This window comes from Lissotriton vulgaris, chromosome 3_1 (assembly GCF_964263255.1).
Source record: "Lissotriton vulgaris chromosome 3_1, aLisVul1.2, whole genome shotgun sequence".
NCBI lineage: Eukaryota > Metazoa > Chordata > Amphibia > Caudata > Salamandridae > Lissotriton > Lissotriton vulgaris.
In genome coordinates this window covers 908036966-908056869 of record NC_141689.1, presented here as the reverse complement: position 1 = coordinate 908056869, position 19904 = coordinate 908036966, and the positions used below count along the sequence as shown (strand labels likewise).

Here is a 19904-nt window from a genome sequence, read left to right as displayed (position 1 = left end):
CCTTCCCATTCATTCCTATGGGCCTCCTGGCCCATAGAAATGAATGGGAAAGTATTCCTTAATTGCGATTCGCAATTTGCTAATCACAATTAAGGAATACTAAGAATTTGCTAAAAAAAACGAATTTGTACATACATACCAATTTGCGATTCTGAAATAGGGATTTCTTAAAAATCGCTATTTCAGAATCGCAAATCGGTACCTTCATACATATGGCCGATAATCTCTCCATGGTTCTGTGTTAGTAGATGTGGAGAGAGTTTTAGTTTGTGATGTGGTACTACTGACATCTCTAGTAGCGTGGTGTACCAAGGTTGTCTTGCCCACATTGGTGCTATGAGAATCAATGTGCGAGAATGTTGCTGCAGCTTTCGTACCACTAATGGAATTAGTGGGAGAGGTGGAAAAGCGTATGCAAATTTGTTTGACCAGTTCATCCATACTGCATTGCCTTTGGATAATGGGTGTGGGTATCTGGTGGCAAAGCTTGGGCATTTGGAGTTGTCTTTTGTAGCAAACAGATCTATCTCTGGTTGAGCCCACTTTTCAAAAAATGGCTGAAGAACTTGATGATGAAGTTCCCATTCGTGTATCTGTTGTCTTTGACGACTTAACAGATCTGCAACTTGATTGTGAACTCAGCTAATAGAAAAATGTTCTGAGGAATGGACCATCTCCATATGCTCTGTGCCAGCCGGGAGAGTTGTAGGGAGTGTGTTCCTCCTTGTTTTTGAATGTAATACATTGCTGTCATATTGTCCGTCCGGACTAGTACAGCTTTGTTTGATAGGTAATGCTGAAACGATTTTAGAGCTAGAAAAATCGCAAGTAACTTCAGATGGTTTATGTGGAGTATTTTTTGTTGCATTGTCCATGTACCCTGTACTGTGTGATTTTGTAAATGCGCTCCCCATCCTGTGAGAGATGCATCTGTGGTTAGTATTATCTGTGGAACAAGTTCTATAAACTGCCGGCACTTGGAAAGGTTCTTGGTGTTCCACCATTGCAGAGAGCGATATGTCCGGTCGTCTACCACCACAAGATCTGTTATTTGTTGCTGAGCCTGATTCCACTGACTTGCCAAGCACTCTTGAATGGGGCGCATTTGTAGTCTTGCATATGGCACTATGAAAATGCAAGATGCCATCATTCCTATTAGTTGCATAAACACTCGAGCTTGTAGTGAGTGTTGTGGCTGGAATCTTTTGATAAGGTCCTGCATAGTTTGCATTCTTGCTGGGTTGGGGTACGCTATTTATTGTAGCACCCAGATACTGCTGAGACAGGGATGGTTGGAGATGGGATTTCTTTTGATTTACTGTGAATCCCAGTTTGTGTAGCAGACATATTGTTTGATGTGTGTGCTGTACACATTGGTTGTATGACCAGGATTTTATTAACCAATCGTCCAGATATGGGAAGACATGAATGTTGTCCCTTCTTAAGTGTGCTGCTACTACGGCTAGACACTTTACAGCACCTCGAGTCTTCACAGTTACTCTGAAAGGGAGTACCTTGAATTGGTAGTGTTGACCTTCTAGAATGAACCTTGGGTACTTTCTGTGCGATTAATGTATGGGAATGTGGAAGTAGGCGTCCTTGAGATCTAATGTAGCAAGGAAGTCTCCCTCCTTTAGCAACAGTAGAACCTGTTGTAGTGTGACCATATGAAAGTGGTCTGATTGTATGTACATGTTTAGGGGTCTTAGATCTAAAATAGGTCTGATGGACCTGTCCTTTTTGGTATGAGAAAGTATAGAGAATAAACTCCTGTGTTTTGATGTTCTTTTGGGACTGGTTCTATTGCATTCTTTTGCAGTAGAGATTCCACCTCCTGTCTTAGCAGTATGAGGTGTTCCTGTGACATAGGATGCTGTCTGGGTGGTATTGTTGGAGGAGTGGAAGTGAGCTCCAGACAATAACCTGACTGAATTATTTGTCTTACCCACCTGTCTGTGGTGATGGAGTTCCAGACAGGTAGGAACTGTTGTAACCTCCCCCCGACAGGAGTGGAAGGGTCTGGGGGGATGGAAGGGAAGTCACTGTTTAGGAGTAGAGGTGTTGCGATTGTTGTTTCCTCTATTTTATTTATTTATTTATTTAAAGTTTTGTAGAGCGCGTAGTCACCCAGTGGGTATCCCAGCGCTAAAAAACCATATTACTCACGAGGGGGTGTAGTCCGGACAAGTGACAGTTTTAGGGGAAGAGAAGAGTTTTGAGGGCTTTTCTGAACCGGAGGAGGTTAGGTTCTGTTCTGAGACTCAGAGGGAGTGCATTCCACTTGTTTCCAGTGTTTACCGAGAAGCGGCGGCCACCTATGCGGGCCTTTTTCACCTTAGGGATCGTAATCAGGTTTCCGTGCTCCGAGCAAAGCGCTCTAGTGGGTCTATAGGGGGTGATCCAGTTGTTTAGTATAGGAGGGCCGGTGTTATGAAGAGTCTTGTGGGCAAGGCAGAGGGCCTTAAAAATGACCCTTTCCCTGATCGGGAGCCAGTGCAGCTTCCTGAGGGCGGGCTTGGCAGATGATCTGGCCGGGGTGTTTGTGAGGAGTCGGGCGGCGGCATTTTGGGCCTTCTGCAGAGTTTGAAGAGTGGATTCTGGGGCGCCCAGGTAGATGGCATTGCTGTAATCCAGCCTAGATAGAATGAGGCCCTGGATCAGCATGAGACGCGACTGAAAAGGTAGAAGTGGAATTATCTTCCTGCAAGATTTGAGTAAACCGTAGCAGGTGCCGGCCGTCTTTCTAGCCTGGGTCCTGAAGGTAAGGTCGGTCTCCAGCCACACTCCGAGACTTTTGACCTCCTTCTTGGGAGTGGGGGGTTCACCCATACAGGTGGGCCAGATGTTAGGGGGGAGGCTCGTGGTTTTTTGTCCAAGGAGCAGGATCTCTGTTTTGGAGCCATTAAGCTTCAAAGCAGAGTCACTCATCCACTGATATACGTTGGTAAGGCAGTCGTGGAGATTAGAGGGCTCAAGCTTGGGGTGGGAGAGAGTCACCACCAGTTGTGTATCGTCGGCGTAGCTGACGATAGTGACTCCAAAGGGTGAGACGAGTTCCTCCAGTGGGGCCATGTAAACGTTAAACAACGTAGGGCTCAGGGAGGAGCCCTGAGGCACACCGCACTGGAGGGGGATGGAGGGGGAGCGGCTTTCGCCTTCCCATACTTGGTAGGAGCGTCGGGAGAGAAAGGATGTAAGCCACTTCAGAGCACTGCCTTTAACCCCGACAGACCCGAGTCGATGGATTAGGACCTGGTGACTGACCGTGTCAAAGGCCGCACTAAGGTCTAGGAGGACCACTGCCACTGATCCTCCTGTATCGATGATTTCCCTAGTTCTTTCTACTGCCACGAGGAGGGCAGTGTCCGTGCCCTGACCTGGTCTAAAGCCTGTCTGTGAGTCGTTAAGAAGATGGTTTGACTCGAGGTAGTGAGACAGCCTTTTGTTTACCAGTTTTTCGGCAACTTTACCTATCCAAGGTAGAAGTGAGATAGGTCTATAGTTGGAGAGGTCTGAGGGGTCAAGCGACGGTTTTTTGAGCAGCGCTTTGACGACAGCTTCCTTCCAGTTAGATGGAACCTCTCCCTGTTCCAGTGAGATATTGATCAGGGCTGTCAGTTGGGGCACTATAGTCTGCGGGATGTTTTTAGCGAAACGTATGGGGACTGGGTCGCTAGGGGCTCCGCTCTTGGTTGAGGTAAGTATGACTCTTATTTCTTCTTCTGAGACAGGGCCAAGTGACTCCAGGGAGGGTTTGTCGGCGAGGGGTATCTGCTCCTTGGCTCTCACCAATGAGTCAGAGTTAGGAGGTGGGAGGGAGATGAGAATTTTTTTAATTTTGTCGTCAAAGAAGGTGGCCAGCTTGACGCATCTTTCCTCGGCTTCTTTGGGGTCCATAGGTTTCTGTGGGGGTTCCGGGACGTGGAGGAGTTCTTTGAGAATGGAGAAAGTCTCCTTGGATGAGCAGGCGGAGATTTTTATCTTTTCCTCATAATAAGTCCTTTTGGCGTCGTGTAAGGCTAGTTTGTAAGCTTTCATGGAGCGGTGATAGGCGCTTTTCTCTTCAGTTGACTTGTTTTTTCTCCACGAACGTTCCGTCTTTTTACATTGTTTTTTAAGGGCTGTGAGGGCGGGTGTGTACCAAGGGGAGGGACCGATTCTTTTCACGTGTTTTAGCGTGCTGGTCAGTGGAATGGAGCTATCTAGGGGTCGGACTAGCCAATTCATGAATTCTCTGTCTGCGCTGTTTGGGTCCGTAGGCAAGGGGGCGATGGTATCGCGTAGTTTGGCCTCCCATTCCTCTGGTGCTAACTTGTGCCATCGTCTGGCTTGTACCCTTGTTTTTTGTTTGGGCACTGGTGTCGTGTCGAGTGACCAGTGCATAAGAATCAGCATATGGTCCGTCCAAGGCAGGGGGGTGGGATCCTGGGCATACAGGTACCCAATGTTGGAGAAGATCGGGTCTAGGAGCTGACCTTTCTCTACCTCTACCCTTATTGTTGTTTCCTCTATAACCTCCACTATAACATCCTTTATTAGGCGAGGTTTGGTTGGTCGCTTTAAAAGAAGAGGAGGTATTGTCTGTTTGGAAACCCTTTGAGGCGCCCCTATATGAGGAGTGACGAAAAGAAGGTCTATGGGCTTGTGTTTGTAAAGCTCCCATGGATTTTGCCGTGTCTGTATCTTTTTTCATCTTTTCTGGTGCACTATCAACTGATGGACCGAAAAGATGTTCTTGGTCAAATGGCTGGTTTAAGATACTGGCTTGTACTTCTGGTTTAAAACCAGAGATGCGTAACCATGCATGTCTACGCAACAATACACCTGTGTTTATTGATCTAGAAGCTGTGTCTGCTGTATCTAGTGCACATCTTATGGAGGTATTTGTAATAACTTTGCCTTCCTGTATTAGGTCAGAAGCCATGGTTTTGTATTGCTCTGGCAAGTGTTGCATGAGTGACTCTAACTTATCATAATGAGCTCTATCATATCTTGCTAACAAAGCTGGAGTGTTAGCAATCCTCCAGACATTAGCAGCTTGTGAAATGGTACGTTTTCCTGAAACATCTAAAAGCTTAGGCTCTTTGTCAGGAGGTGGAGCATCTCCTGTTGTCTGCGAATTAGCTCTTTTTCTCGCATTTGACACTACTAGTGAGTCTAATGGCAACTGTCCTTTAATGTATGCTGGATCAGTTGGAGCCGCTTTGCACTTTTTTTCTAGTCTGGGATTAATTACCCTTGCTCTGACTGGGTCCTTAAATATTTCAGGTGCATGTCTTACCACTCCACTAAGTATTGGAAGTGTGGTTGTGGTCTTATGTGATGACATTAAAGTGTCCAATAGGAAATCTTCTTCCAATGTTCCTGTGTGTAGGTCTACCCCATGGAAAGTAGCTGCTCTATAAATGAGCTGCGTAAACCCAATAGTGTCACCTGGGGGAGATGGTCTAGGCGGGTATACATCATCTTGTGGCAGATCTGGTGCATCTGGTGCATTATAATTTTCCCATGGGTGACCTGATGGCCCAGGAATATCATCTGGGTCATTAATGTCATCCATGTGAAGTTCACTCTGTATGTCCTAAGAGTAACTATCCCCATCATCCTCATCTTGTGGTATAAGACTAGGTGTACTAGATGGTGAATGTAAAGGAGAAATTTCTACTGGTACTTCTCTTTCTGGTGAAGGGATCCTCATTGGTCAAGTTTGAGCACGCTTTTTTTTAGAGGAACTGGCGGTGTTTTAGGATAGTCCATTTTCCTCTTTTCAGGCACAGAAGTGAAATGTCCAGTCTTTGGATTAATATGAAGAGTTTTTTGCTTTGGATCGGGTTTAAAAAGCTCTTCTACTGCAAATCTTTTTTCAGCGCCAATTTATATGGTATGGGGCCGAAATGCTTAGGTTTAACAGTGTCTATTGTCTTTGGAGCAGATTTTGGTTTCGGTTCAGAAGACTTTTTTCTAGGATCCGTGCTCTTTGGATCCGGAGTTTTTGTTCCCGGAGTACGTTTCGACTCATCTACCTTCGGAGCCGAAGTATATTTCGGTACCGGAACCTTCTTTGGGTCCACTTTTTTCGGAACCGGGGTGGTTTTCGGTTCGGTAGCTTTGGGAACCTCGTTCGGTGTCGAACTTGCTTTCTGTTTGACCACTTTCGGTACCGAAGGATGCTTTGGTGCCGGTGTTAATTTTGGCTTAAGGACCTTCTGCTTTTCAGGACCGACAGACTGACTCGAGCCCAAGTCGACTGGAGGCTTTTTTGTATTCTTCGCTGCCGAGCCAGAAGGCGGAGCATGGGAAGGTTTTGGTCGGTGTGCACCTGGACCCAAGGTGGAGGTGGAACCGAAGCCTGTTCCGGTATGGTGGGGTGAACAGGGACGACGTCTGTACTCACGACCTGTTGACCAGCTAGAAGATCTTCATCTTCGGATTGAATGACTCCAGAAGCTGAATCCTCTGCTTCGGAAGCGATGTCTTCGTGATGTTGTTCTTCGGCGTCTACTTCAATTGGAGCCTCGTCTATGATGAGGTCTGGTATCGACAAAGATGACTGCGCCATTACTCTTTGAGCTCAACAGTCCCTGATTGTTTTCTTGGACCGGAACGGAGCGCAGGCTTCACAGTCTTGACTCTCGTGCCCTGGAGATAAGCAGAGATTGCAAACCTCATGAAGATCGGTGTGAGGGAATTTGTGTCCACACCGAGGGCACTTCTTGAAGGGTGTTCTTTCCATGAGCCAAAGCCCAATGGCGCAGTTGGGCCCGACGAACACTAGAATCGAGAAGTGAAGTCTCTATGCGACGCTGGTAACCGGAATCAATGTCAACAATGATGCAGATGGTATTTTGATTGATTTATGGATTCGAAAAGAGATCGGTAATGGGACCCAACGATGAACACATCCGAGCCCGATGGTGGAAAAAAACAATCTGAAGATGGAGTCGATGCCCATGCGCACTACGATCCAATGGAGGAGTCAGCCAACAGACAAAGACTCTTCCAAGACAACAACAAAGTGTAATCATCCGGGCCCACCACCATATGGTGATCTAATGCAATGGTGTGTGGTCTGCAGCCCATATGCCTCGAACATTACTTTTTTCAGCCTAAATAGGTCTCATCAGTGAAGTATAGCTTGAATCCTTTTGCACAGGGAAAATGAAGCTCAAGTCTGGGCATAACTGTCGCACTTAGTGTATCAACTAAAACAAGCAACAAAGTGATGGAAGGGTAGTTTGCTTTTAATCTCAGCCACTGGCAATCCCACAGGGCTCCATTCTACTCCATCATTTTTCACCAGGTGCCTCATTCTAAAAAAAACTCAGCAATATGCAAATCAGTCTAGTTCCTGGCTCCAAAAGTAACAGTCCAGCCCTTACTGCTAGTCCATGTCCCCTCCGTATGGGAACACAAGAAACCCAGACCTCATCAGTGAATACAAGAAATTACTTATCCTTTAAAGCATTAATTGCTTTCAATTTAGCAAAATAACGGCCAAAACAATTGTTCTGTTTCAAACAATGATAAATGTCTAGTTTCTTTAGGTAAATAATTCAGATTGGTAGATGAGTAGGAAATTGAACTTAATAACTGTTCACAATAGAAACAATTCCAGAGATAAAACTTCTCTGTTTTAATAACGTCAACAAACTAGGTAACAGACTATGGATGTTGTCTTTTTGCAACAAATAACCATTTTGCATGAGTCTCCTCATAGATACCCCACCCAGTTGACTGTTCCCTAATGTCTTCCCACTTAGGTATGTCTCTTGTATTTCTAAGTAAAGGATATCAATCAGAGACAAGAAAAGAACCACATGGAATTTAAGTGAGCTGCTGCCTCCAGCAGACCTAGAACTTGTCATGATGCTTTCCTATCTTGTCACTTGACTGTACTCTCAAGCAGGGTATTCTGAAGTGAACTTTTGCTCTGAATGCACTATTTCCATTTTAATACTAAGCGGTATGTAACTTAAATCAGCAGTGACCACAAAAACACCATTAAAAGGATGAAATCTAACTTTTTTTGTTGTGTTTATTAATTATCAGACTATACAGGACCTTGGCCATCCTCCAGTGATTGTTCCATTATTTTCACTTTGATTGCACATTATTTATCCGACAAATGTTTGCTGAGGATTGCCAGATTTATGTGGCGCAGCAAATTATTACCATAGATGAGACGTTTTTCCAAGCAGGTGACACCTTCATCATAAATATGCAGACATAGCCTGTTTGGTATATCATGAAATTCAGCTTTACATCTGAACTAGACAGTCTAGCCATTGGCTTACCAGGAGCCCATGGATACTGATGGCGATTCTTGATTTTCAATGGAACTTCTGGACGAACTTATTGAATAAGAAGGCACATTTAGTGAATCAATAATGTGGAAGGAAATACCTGATCAAGGAAGTTAGCACTTGTTATCGCTTCATCCATGTGCTCTTCATCCGACTTAAGGACTGACTTGATGTTGTCCACCAGCTCCTGTATGTCAGGAGTCATGCTGCATGAGGACTCCTCTAGAAACCTGGCCACCAGGAGCTTAGTGTCTATGTAGGACTTGTAATCCACTAGTGACCGAGGCCTTGCTCGAGCAGCTCTGGACCGCAGTGCCCTTCTCAGTGTGACAGCAGTAAATTTTGGCCTCAGTTCAGTTTGTGTTGCGGCTTCGCAGCTAGCAACGCTTCCTGAAGCAAAACAGAAGGACACCATGTAAGTAATTACAATGCAACAAGTCAGTATTGTTGAAACTCTACTCTTGCCTTGCATTTTCATCCTTCCAGCAGTGACAGGTTGATGTGTTAATGATTATAATTTTTCCTTCAAATTGGTTTAGTCACTACAGTACATAGCACACAGATTAGGGTTTGTACAACAGGTGGCATTTTCTGAAGGATAAATACAATTATATGTATTTTGCAAGATCTATAAATAAGTGTACTTGTATCTTGAATGCAGTGCTTTGTTAACTAAATCCAATGTTAAAATATGTAATTTTGAACTGCAAAATCACATTGAAGGCAAAAAAAACAGGTAAATATGGATAAGTGAGGGCAGAACTAAATCTAAACAATGGAGGTAATATAAAGGATGCAGCAACATGCTAAAAACAAAATTTGCTTTTCCACATTTTTTTATGATGCACTTGTCAAACCCCAGCCATAACAGAAATACTAGAACACCAAGTAAAACTGAAGGTCCATTACCATTGATGCACATGACCCACAGACATAGAAAAGAGACCAGTGCATGACAAAACTCATAATACTGAAACATAACAAAAGAAAACCTCCAGTTGTAATTAACACCAGCATGTATTGTGCACTATATAGTGTGTGAAAACATCAGCCCCAGAGTTATTGAAAAATCAGTAACACCAGTGGGACAAGCTCCCACAGGTAGCCTGCTTCGGTATTCAGACGACTTGTCTGATAAGGTCCAATTCTTCAATTGACGTATCAATGAAACTAGCAAACTCACAGACAAACAGACAATAGCTGGATGCAGCAGAATACCTACCTACTTTAATAATGGCTATTTACAATGTACTGTGATCTTAATTCAACACAATCATTTCGATCCTCAATATGTATAAACATATTTTTATAATTGATGTTTTACATTTGAGTTTCTCATCTAGAATGCTCAAATTACCTTTTTAGAATTTCAAGATGGATAATATTTAAAGAGAAATTCATTCACTTTTCAGCTACAGCGTGAGAGATGCAAAACAATGCCATTAGGAAATCAATCTTAAAAGAACTAGGCCAGAAACTGAGACTGCAAATATTCGTGCAAACTCTCTTCATATTTGTTTGGATTGAACTAATATTCAAACCCAAGTGTAACAGAGCTTTTCTGAAACCTTTCTGAACAACCCATATTTTTTTCCCATTTTTCCTCTACCATTCCAACATCTTACATCTATCAGTACTTATGATACTACCTTCTGCTCTCAACCTACTTTTTTAAATAAGTTTGGTTAACCATCCTGGCCCTTTTAAAAATATATACTAGTGTTCACTTTTTTACATTTTCATTCATCACCTTTGTTCACACACCTTCTCTGTTTCTCACATCCTACATTTGCCCCCCTCTTTCTATTCTCAATTGCCGTATCCTTTTATTTATACTTTTAGTTGATGCATCCTCCATCTTTGGAAGGTTCTTGTTGTGTATATTCCCTAACTGTATTAAGATAACACTAAAAGGCATTGTGCCCTCCAAGTTTAGCGGACTTATTTTCCCCAGTAGCTAAGATTACTCAATTGCAATTTTTACATCCCTGTATCCACTTAGGTGTTGTAGGTTAAACTGAAGTCAATCATATGTTTCATGTTTTCATTAGCTAAAAAATGTTAGCTAGCATACATATAGGTCAAAAACTAAGTAAAGACCAGTTTAAAAGCAGCATTAAAGGTAATCACATATTTGCACTGGAACAGATAACATACATCACCCTTCCAATATCACAATGCAATCTTACTTCTAAGTATTGTAGGCAGTAGTTACCTACTTCCAACATAAAATAAGCAATCTAACTGCTCCTGGAATCAATCAAAAATTATGTCCACTATGGTATCATAGTAACATTCCTGTGCACACTTTGCTAGTTAAGGATATCCCTCACTAGGTGAACTGCTTTCCACCACTCTACGCTGCTTGTACACAGTACCTTCAGTGTGTTTTGCTGAATTAGTTAAATATGACTTGTGACATGTATTTTCAGATATGCAACAGTAAGGGCTTGATCACCAGGATAGGCCAGAGTGACAGTCTATTTGGGAAATATCACTCCACTCTATTTAAAGTCACTTGGTTTCACTGCAACTAGTATTTTTGGTTGCAGTGAAACGAAGAAAGTGAGCCAATTCCACGAACCAATAGCAGATCGATATTACAACTGGAAAATGGCCAGGTAAGTGGGAGAGCATGTGTAAACAGGTACAGTAAGTCTCTGCTTGTATGTTAGTCTCCACTTCTTGGTTACTATCTCACAATGGCATGGTAAGAGCTGTGAGATAACATATGTGGCATTAGAAATTATGGGCGCAGGGCTATCGTCTTGCAATGACCGCGCCACTCATGATTGACTTTGCACCCTAGAGCTGATTTAGAACCTAACAAATTATGTTATTTCCACAAATGCTTTTTTGGCCTCGTCATCTCTCTCGTTGAATAAACCATATGTAGACTGCTCTAAATCCCCTGAAATCAGAGAGATTTTAACATTTGTACACAGTGAAATGTACTCCTTTTTAGGTCTCGCCTATGCAGCGCGCATGCGCTACATAGGAGAGGACCTCCTGTCATCGAGCAGCTTTTCTCCCCAAAAACGTGCACGCATTGCATTGCTTTCTATTGCAACGCATGCAAGTTTGGCAATCTCCTTACGGGAGCGAGCAGCTGGCATATGGCAGCAATTATCGCGGCGCCAGCCGCTCCCTCCCGCGAGTGAATCGCGCAGGCCCCCTCCTCTCTTCCCTCCCCCTGCTGCGAGTCGCGTGCGCTTGTTCGTTTTGAAATGTAAATCTAATCGTCCCAGATAACCGTGGGAGGCGGTGACAGCGCCATGCTGCCATGCCAGCTCTGCGGAACACCTAGCAGAGGACTTTCTTCAGGGGTCGGGTCAGCTGAGAAGGAAAGTATGTAGGAGGGTCTGCTAGAACGTTGAAACTCGGATCAGGACGGCACATGGTTAGGGCATCGAGCCTTGTGACATTACACTGCACCATCGTCCTTCCATTTTGTTGTTAGCAGCTATTGCGGTTTGCTGCATTGTATATGTTGTGATGGCCAATGTTGCATATTATCTCCCATATACACTTTTGTTCCACCGAGCACCTCTTTAGTTTGCTTTTAGTGTCTGGACCTCCTGTAAAACTAGCTGTGTATTTCATCTGTGGGTATTTACCAGGCCGCCATGGGATCTTGCTCACCCCTGAACAACAGTCATGTTTCAGGAATTACACAAAGAAGGCACAAGTATGTAAAGCTACTTCAGCGTTATTGCTGTCTATTAAGCCTTTTGGGCATGTGACTCTGATAAGATATAGGTATTCATTGTAGGTTTAAGTGCGCTGTGCCTGACCTGATGCTCAGTCGGACCAACGCACATGCAAAGCACTTGACTTGTGATGTTAGTTTATTTCCTCCCCATATTGATAGTTTCTTTTTTTTTACTTCACATATTTGATCGAAATATACCTATTTGTTAAAGGCAAAACTGATTTGTCATAAATTTGGGGGGATTTTTATCTAAATCTTTTTTATTGGCTTTTATGATAATGGAGTTCTTAAATGCCTCCTTTCACAGGGAAACCAAACACAAAAATACAGTAATCCATGACACTTATGAGCATCCTAATTTAAACTATCCAGGGTCCATAGTGTCATGAACAAAAATGCTCTTCACTGTGGCTTCATGACATGATCACAAAGAGACCAGGCCTCTAAAAGAGTCAGTTATATTATCTTCAGCATATCCACATGGGATCTGTTTACATTCAATGTTCGAAATTGAACTAATTTGCATAACAAATGGTTATCCAGTAATCTGCCATGGGTCCAGCCCTCGTGGATCAAGGCACCACTGATGTTTAGAAACGTGTGTGAACCGTAATCTACAAGCAAATGTTAGTGTGCTTTGGTATGTTTTACATTTTTGGGTGGTTTGCATGACTAATCTGCTTCTCCACCTCCCACCAGCCCTCCCATAGCTCTTTCGTCTCCTTTTCTCATCTGCCCCTCTCTTTTTTTGAACCTATCCCCAATCCCTCCCTTTTTCCTTTTCCCTTCCCTTCCACCCTCTCTCATCTCTTTTTCTCCTTCCCACACCCTCTCATCCCTGTTTCCTCTCCCCCTCATCATTGTTCATTCTCCCTATCTCTGTTTCTTCCTTCCCATTCCCGTTCGCCACTCCCACCCGATTGCCAAAGTCAAAAGCTCGCCCATGGGCGAGACCTATTGGCTATGCCAATGCTTGTTATGCTAACTTTAAGCAACACTGAAAGAGGCAGACTATCAAAAATAATCTCAAAAGAACAGTTAAATAACATCTTTAAAAAGTTCTCGAATAAAAAGAGTACCCTAAATTTCCCACTCTGTTCTGCTATATTGAAAGACTGAGAAAGGTTTGCTCTCTCGTCTACTTTTTTCATCCGCTTAAAATCACACAATTCTAATATTTGCTACATCTATGCACATTTCCCATAAAAATGATCTAATGAGGTTAGAGTGAAAAGATACAGTCTTGGGATCATTAGTTTCTCATGATCCTCCATAATATAGCTCCTTTCAGAGTCCTTCAAACTTACATTTATCTGCAACAAAACAAGATACATTGGAGGAGCCTCACCTTTACAGGTACTTTCTCGGATTCTATACCAATTTTAAAATTCTGCAATGATTACTACAAAAGGAAAGCATTGCTTCTAATGAGAAAGCAAAAAACAAAAACACCATGTTCGACAGCACTAACATTCAGGTCTCTAAAAATAAAAATGTGTCACGAAGGAAGGTGGTAACCAATTGTACCCATTTTACACACACATGCCAACATTAACTACGGTCAGACTAAACATGACTAAAACATAGGGCTGATTCACAGAACTAACTTAAGACACAATCCTAAAATTACTACTTTTGGCATTCACAGAATGCACTTACTACTTTTGGTATTCACAGAATGCACTTACTGCTTTTGGTATTCACAGAATGGATTTACGACTACTAACTTTATGTCCGCAATCGGCCCAGAGGTGGAGATTTTGGCCCGGAGGTGGGACTTCTGGCCCGGAGGTTAGGATTATGGCCTGGAGGTGGGGATTCTGGCCAGTGGCAGAGATTTAGCCATGGTCAAAATCTCCACCTCCAGGCCGGAAGTCCCACCTCCGGGCTGGAATCTTCAGCCCGAGTGTGGACGTAAAGTTAGTAGTCGTAAATCCATTCTGTGCATACCAAAAGTAGTAAGTGCATTCTATGAATACCAAAAGTAGTAAGTTTAGGATTTTGTCTTAAGTTAGTTCTGTGAATCGGGCCCACAGTTATTAGCATTTGTGTGTTTAACACATTAATGTCAATATAACGCAAAACGTTTTGTATGAAAACAAACCTTCACTGTTTATATTACTCCTTTTTCACTCCCCAAAGTACAAAATGTAATAATAAATACCGGTTACCTATTATATATTAATAATACATCAGTAAATATATGAAAATAAGGGGTATCTAGAATGTTTGTCTTCTTAATGTGAAGTGTACCAAAGCCTGAAATTCATATCACCCTATACATTGATCAATATATCCTCTACATCCACTCTCTCATTTATCCCAAACCCTATACCACTACTATGATCCCCAAAATACCCCTTTCTAGACTCTCCCCTACTCTACCCCGCCCTTCATCATCTGACACCTTTTACTATACTGATCCCCCAAAACAAATCTTTCTAAACTCTTCCATCTGACTCTTCCCCTCCACAACCCCTTTTTACTCATCCAAAACCATCCTCCTACTGCTATGACCTCCCCCGAAAAAATAATCTAAAAATAAATAAATAAATATCTTAATCCTTCAGTTGTCTATCCCTCCACCATCCTTTTCAATTAAAATAACAGACTAACATGTTCACTTCTGAAATTTCATATTCCACTATACTAATTCACCTGTAATCCTTTATGGGTTCCAGAATAGCGTGTTACTCGCCAATAAAGTGCTTCAACACCCCATCAGGGTGACAAGCACTATAAAAATGCAAACCTCTTTCCCTTTTCTACCCCTTCCTAACCCTTCTCAATCCAAATAACTGACTAACATATCCACCACTCAAATTACTTTCATATTTCACTATACTAATTTAACACTAATCCTTATGGGTTCCAGAGTAGCGTGCTACTCGCCAAAAAAGCGCTTCAAACCCCTCATCAGGGGTAGAGAGAGCTAAATAAATACAAACCCCTTTCCCTCTTCTATCCCACCGCCTACTCTTCTTTATCCAAATAACTGAATAACATATCCACCACTCAAATTACTTCATATCTCACTATACTAATTATCAACACTAACCCTTTATGGGTAGCGTGCTACTAACCAGAAAATCGTTTCAACACCCATCAAAGGTAAAAGGTGATATGAATGCAAACCTTTCTTTCCCTTCCATACCTCTGCTATCCTTCTCACTCCAAATAACTGACTAATATCCACCACTCAAATTACTTTCCTATTTCACCATACTAATTCACCACTAATTCTTTACGGGTTCCGGAGTAGCATGCTACTCTACTCGCCAGAAAAGAGCTTCAAAACCCCATCAGGGGTAACAAGTGCTATAGAAATACAAACCTTTTTTCCTCTTCTATCCTTCTGCTATTCTTCCGAATCCAAATATTTAACACCTTAGCTGCTTCGCAAATATCCCTCCCCAGTGCTGCGCTGTCCATTGGAACTAGTGCTGAATGGACGTCCAATGGTCGTGCGCAGCACTGGGGAGGTAGCGCTCGTGACGACCGTTGGCCGTCAGCAGTGCTTAAGAGGCTAACTAACCTATCCACCCCTTAAACTACTTTCATATTTCACTATACTAATTCAACGCTAATCCTTTATGGGTCCCGGAATATCGTGCCACTCGCTGAAAAAACACTTCAACACCTCATTAGGGGTATAAGCACTATATAAATGCAATTACAATATAGTACAATACAATACAATTTGGTGAAAGTGGATCATTATTGTGCGCTTGAGTTTTGTGACTTAAAGCATGATCGTTCATGAAACTCAAACTTTCTGATCTTAGGCCATGGTATGCAACACATATAAGGTGAACCGTGAGGTGAAAACATTTGTTAGTGGGTGGCAGCGAGGATGAGTACATAATCATGGGTAGCAGTTCTGTCCAGAATCACTTCATTTTCACTTCACATAAATAAACACATTAACAAAATAACAGTAATTCATTGAGGTAGTCAGTGGAACAAGAATAGTTTTGTGCTCCTAAATCTACAATAGGGTGACTCGTGGTAGACACCGCTCAAAACACAAACATATGTTACGGCATTTCAAATCACAGATACACAACCTTGATTTACGTATATTTGCTTAAGATTTTGACTTAAACAAGATTAGATGCAGAGTATTACAAAATGGCAACACAGTGGCACCACTAAATTAAATTTTATATTTTATTTATAACATGTTTTTATTATATATTTTATATCATCTTATTTTTTTATGTATTCATTATTATAAAATATTACTAAGTGTCATTATAAATAACATATATTTGTATTACCTCTTACTAGCACATCATGTAAACCGGGGTCGCTGTTTGATCTTTTAAAATTGCGCATGCAATTTTCTGTGGTTTTCGGCACTGAAACTGGCATGGGATTTGGCATAGGGACAGGTTCCATTTCAGTTGAAGACAGGCCTGATGTGGATGGTACCTCTTCGTCTAAAGGGAAGATAAATCATTTTTAAAGCCCAATACACTGGGATATCATATGTTGTATATTGCTGTGTTATTGCCACCTCTTTCCCATTCACCCTACTTTCCCATTGACTTTCCGTTTGAATTACCTAGATTTTAATTCATAAACCAGAATACCTTTTATTAGGGAAGTTTCAACTGTTAACTCTTTTAATAATGTCTCTGCTTCCTCTGTGAACTATCTGTTTAATTTGCACATACTCTTTTCGGAGTACAAACATCTAGAATAACAAGGTTTAAATTGTTTATCAGACGAAACTGATTGCCAAAGATTAAATGATTCTAAAAGGTAACAAGTATATTCACTATGCAGATGCTAAGAAGATATTAGATATGATTGCTAACAGGGTTCAAGACACACTGCAGAATCAAGTTTGAATTGGGACATTTTAAGATTGTTTCAGATTACTCACTGAATAAGAAAAATGGTTACAAATTAGGAGCATTGGTGAAAAAAGGCTAGTAGGTAGCAACTGAATTGTATACCTGACAGCCAGCGGTTTTAGCTTTTAAAGCCCTCTACAGGACATTTTTTCAGAACATATTCTTCTTTAGTGAACAAACAAAATCTGAATAAGGCCACATCAGAAGGAGATGGTAATGAAATGGTTACTTAATGGTAGAAGTAGTTTTGCAGCTTGAAGATTTTCTGGATCCACATGCTGTGCATTATACCGCCTTCTAGTGGTTGGGTCTGGAATCATCATTGCGCTTTTATTTTCTTTCGTGGGTGTTGTTGATTAGTTGGGTTTATCCCCTCCTTATGTGACATTAAACGTATGCCCCCGAAATCTCTCAACGCAATCACCATCTTCAGGTTCTTTTTTTGTTTTCCTTTATACTAGTCAGTCTTCTCAGGTTTTGAGTTTGTAAATAGATCTCTTTTGTTGGAAGTGGGTGGGTCGCATGTGAATCTAGCAAATTCTTCAAGATGAAAAACTACTTCTACTAGCAAGTAACCATTTCGTTTTGCAGCGTGAATCTTGTCTGGATTCACATGCTGTGCATTGATTACAAAGTGATATTTCCTCCTGTGAGTAGGCTGAGTCCTTTAGAATGTGTGATTACTAACAAATGTTTCAGTATTCTTTGTCCCACTTTTGCCTACCTATCGATCCGAATGTCCAAGCAGCAATGCTTTGTGAAGGTATGTACAGATGACCCTGTAGAAGCTGTGCAAATGTCTTCTAGTGCTACGCTGCCTAGAAAGGCGAGGGTGGCTCAATTTTTCTTGTCAAAAGTGCCTGCTTTTATTTTGAGTGTTGTTCCCCCTGCCTTGTGACAATATTGAATTGTTTGCACTACCCATCTCACAATAGTTCCTTTAGTGACTAGAGATCCCTTTCTTGTGTCTGCGAAGGACACAAAGAACTGTGGGCCCGATGTAGGTAATTAGTATTTACCGATTCGTAAATACCGAATTTTACCGATTCGGTATTTACAAATCGGTAAATGCTATGTAGGTATTTTTATCGTATTAATTACCGAATCGGTAACATTCGGTAATTACCGAATCGGTATTTACCGATTCGGTAATTGCCTTTGATTCCTATGGGCCTTGAGGCCCATAGGAACCAATGGCAATTACCGAATCAGTAAATACCGATTCGGTAAAATTACCGAATTGACAAGGGGGACAAGGTGTCACTTTGACACCCTGTTGCACCCCTGATTCAGGCTTAGGGCATGTATGTGTGTCACATGGCACAGGTGTACATGCACAGATGTGCATGTACACAGGAATTAGTTGTTTACAATCAAATAGTACTTGATGGTAAATAACGAATTCTTAAGGGCCTGTGGCACTGTTTTCAGTGCCACCTACATATTACCGATTCTGTAAATGTATTGATTCTGTAATTTACTGATTCGGTAAATTTACGGAATCGGTAATGTTTAGGCCCCCTACATCTGAAACTCCAAATACCGGTCAGTAACGGCCAAAATCGGCCGTTGCCGACCGGTATTTGGCCACCTACATCTGGCCCTGTTTTCCTTTTCTGATGGATTTTGTTCTTTCCAAGTAGTAGATAATTGCCCTTCTGATTTTTAGTGTGTGCAATGATCAGTCTGCTTGTGTTTTAGGCTGCTGAAAAAAGTTAGTAAATGGATGGCTTGGTTAACGTGAAACTCCGACACCATTTTAGGTATGAACATTGCATTTGTCCTCATTACTACTTTGTCTCTATGTATCCGCAGACATGGTTTGTGGGTGGTGAACAACTGTATTTCACTGACCCTCATCAGTGAGGTGATAGCAATGAAGAATACAGTCATGAGATTTAGGAATACGAGTTGTGCGTTTTGCATTGGCGTCGAGGGTGCTGCCGTTAGTTGCATGAGTACTAAAGTCAGGTTCCATTTAGGCATGGCTGTGCTTCTTGGTGTGGTGAAAAAACGTGTCCCTGGTATGCCTCTTGTGTATGCTACAATGGCTGCTAGGTGAACCTTGATAGAGGTATAGGAGAGATGCTTGAACAGTAGGTTTGTCATGTATCTAATGAATGTGGCATCATGTGTCTAGGCTCTGTGTTTCCCTGGTATGTTGCACTGTTGTTGAAATCTCTGCCACTTCTTGCTGTAGCATTTTCTTGTTGTTGGTCACCTTGCTTCCATTAGAATCTCCATTGCTCTTGCCAACTTGAGGTGGCAAAACTCTGCATCCTCAGAAACCATGCTTCTAGACTTGGGGACCTGTTTTAAGAGGCTTGCATTGTGTTTGCACCACACAATGTGGTACATGCATGACACAAACCTTAAGTTAGATTTATAAAGCTACGCAAAGCGACTTTTCTGTGCAGGAAGGGGCGACTTTACTCCTCATTTATTGAGCAACTCAGGGCCCTGAGTTGATCAATAAATTAGGAGTAAAGCTGCTCCTTCCTGCACAAAAACAACCCTGCATGCACCACAGGCACCATGGTGCAAGGGTGACTGCGTTAGAGCTAGGCAGCCAAAATGTCACCAGCACAGGAGAAAAAGCAGGAATGCGCCATATTGCCTTAGATACGGGGCATTCCTGCCCTTTCCTTGTCATGTAGTGCAGCGCAGCAAGGTGACTTGCTGTGCTGAACTGCATGACTCTTTCAAAAATGAGCCCCAATTGTGTTTTGTTCTGGGTGCCATATCTACCCCCCTTGTGTTGCTGGCAGGTCTTGGTGTGCCAGGAGTGCAATTTACTGTCCTTGGGATATCTCCATGAGGACTGAGTATCATGGCTGTCAAGCCCATCGTGGGGATATCAGGATTACATTGACCTTCCCTGTCTGCACTTCTGAATCACCTTCAGTATCATTGGAATTGGTGGAAAGGCATAAGCCAGTCCCTCTGACCATTTTATCAACAGGGCATTCCTCAGTGACTCTGGATGGTAGAACCTGGATGCAAAACTTTGTCATTTCACGTTCTTGT

At 42.2% G+C, this 19904-nt stretch overlaps 1 protein-coding gene across 4 annotated transcripts in view; it reads right to left on the bottom strand.

The window, feature by feature from the left end:
- The window catches only part of ENTREP1 (endosomal transmembrane epsin interactor 1), a 185163-nt gene that overhangs the window by 25456 nt on the left and 139803 nt on the right, over positions 1-19904 (bottom strand). For 3 of the 4 annotated variants that reach the window (XM_086961243.1, XM_086961244.1, XM_086961247.1), the window contains exons 9-10: positions 16296-16457; positions 8404-8693 (exon numbers count right to left, since the gene is read on the bottom strand). In XM_086961243.1, the coding sequence (XP_086817369.1) occupies positions 8404-8693; positions 16296-16457 (452 nt within the window). The remainder of the gene's footprint in view (positions 1-8403; positions 8694-16295; positions 16458-19904) is intronic. The other variant, XM_086961245.1, reaches the window with a different exon arrangement.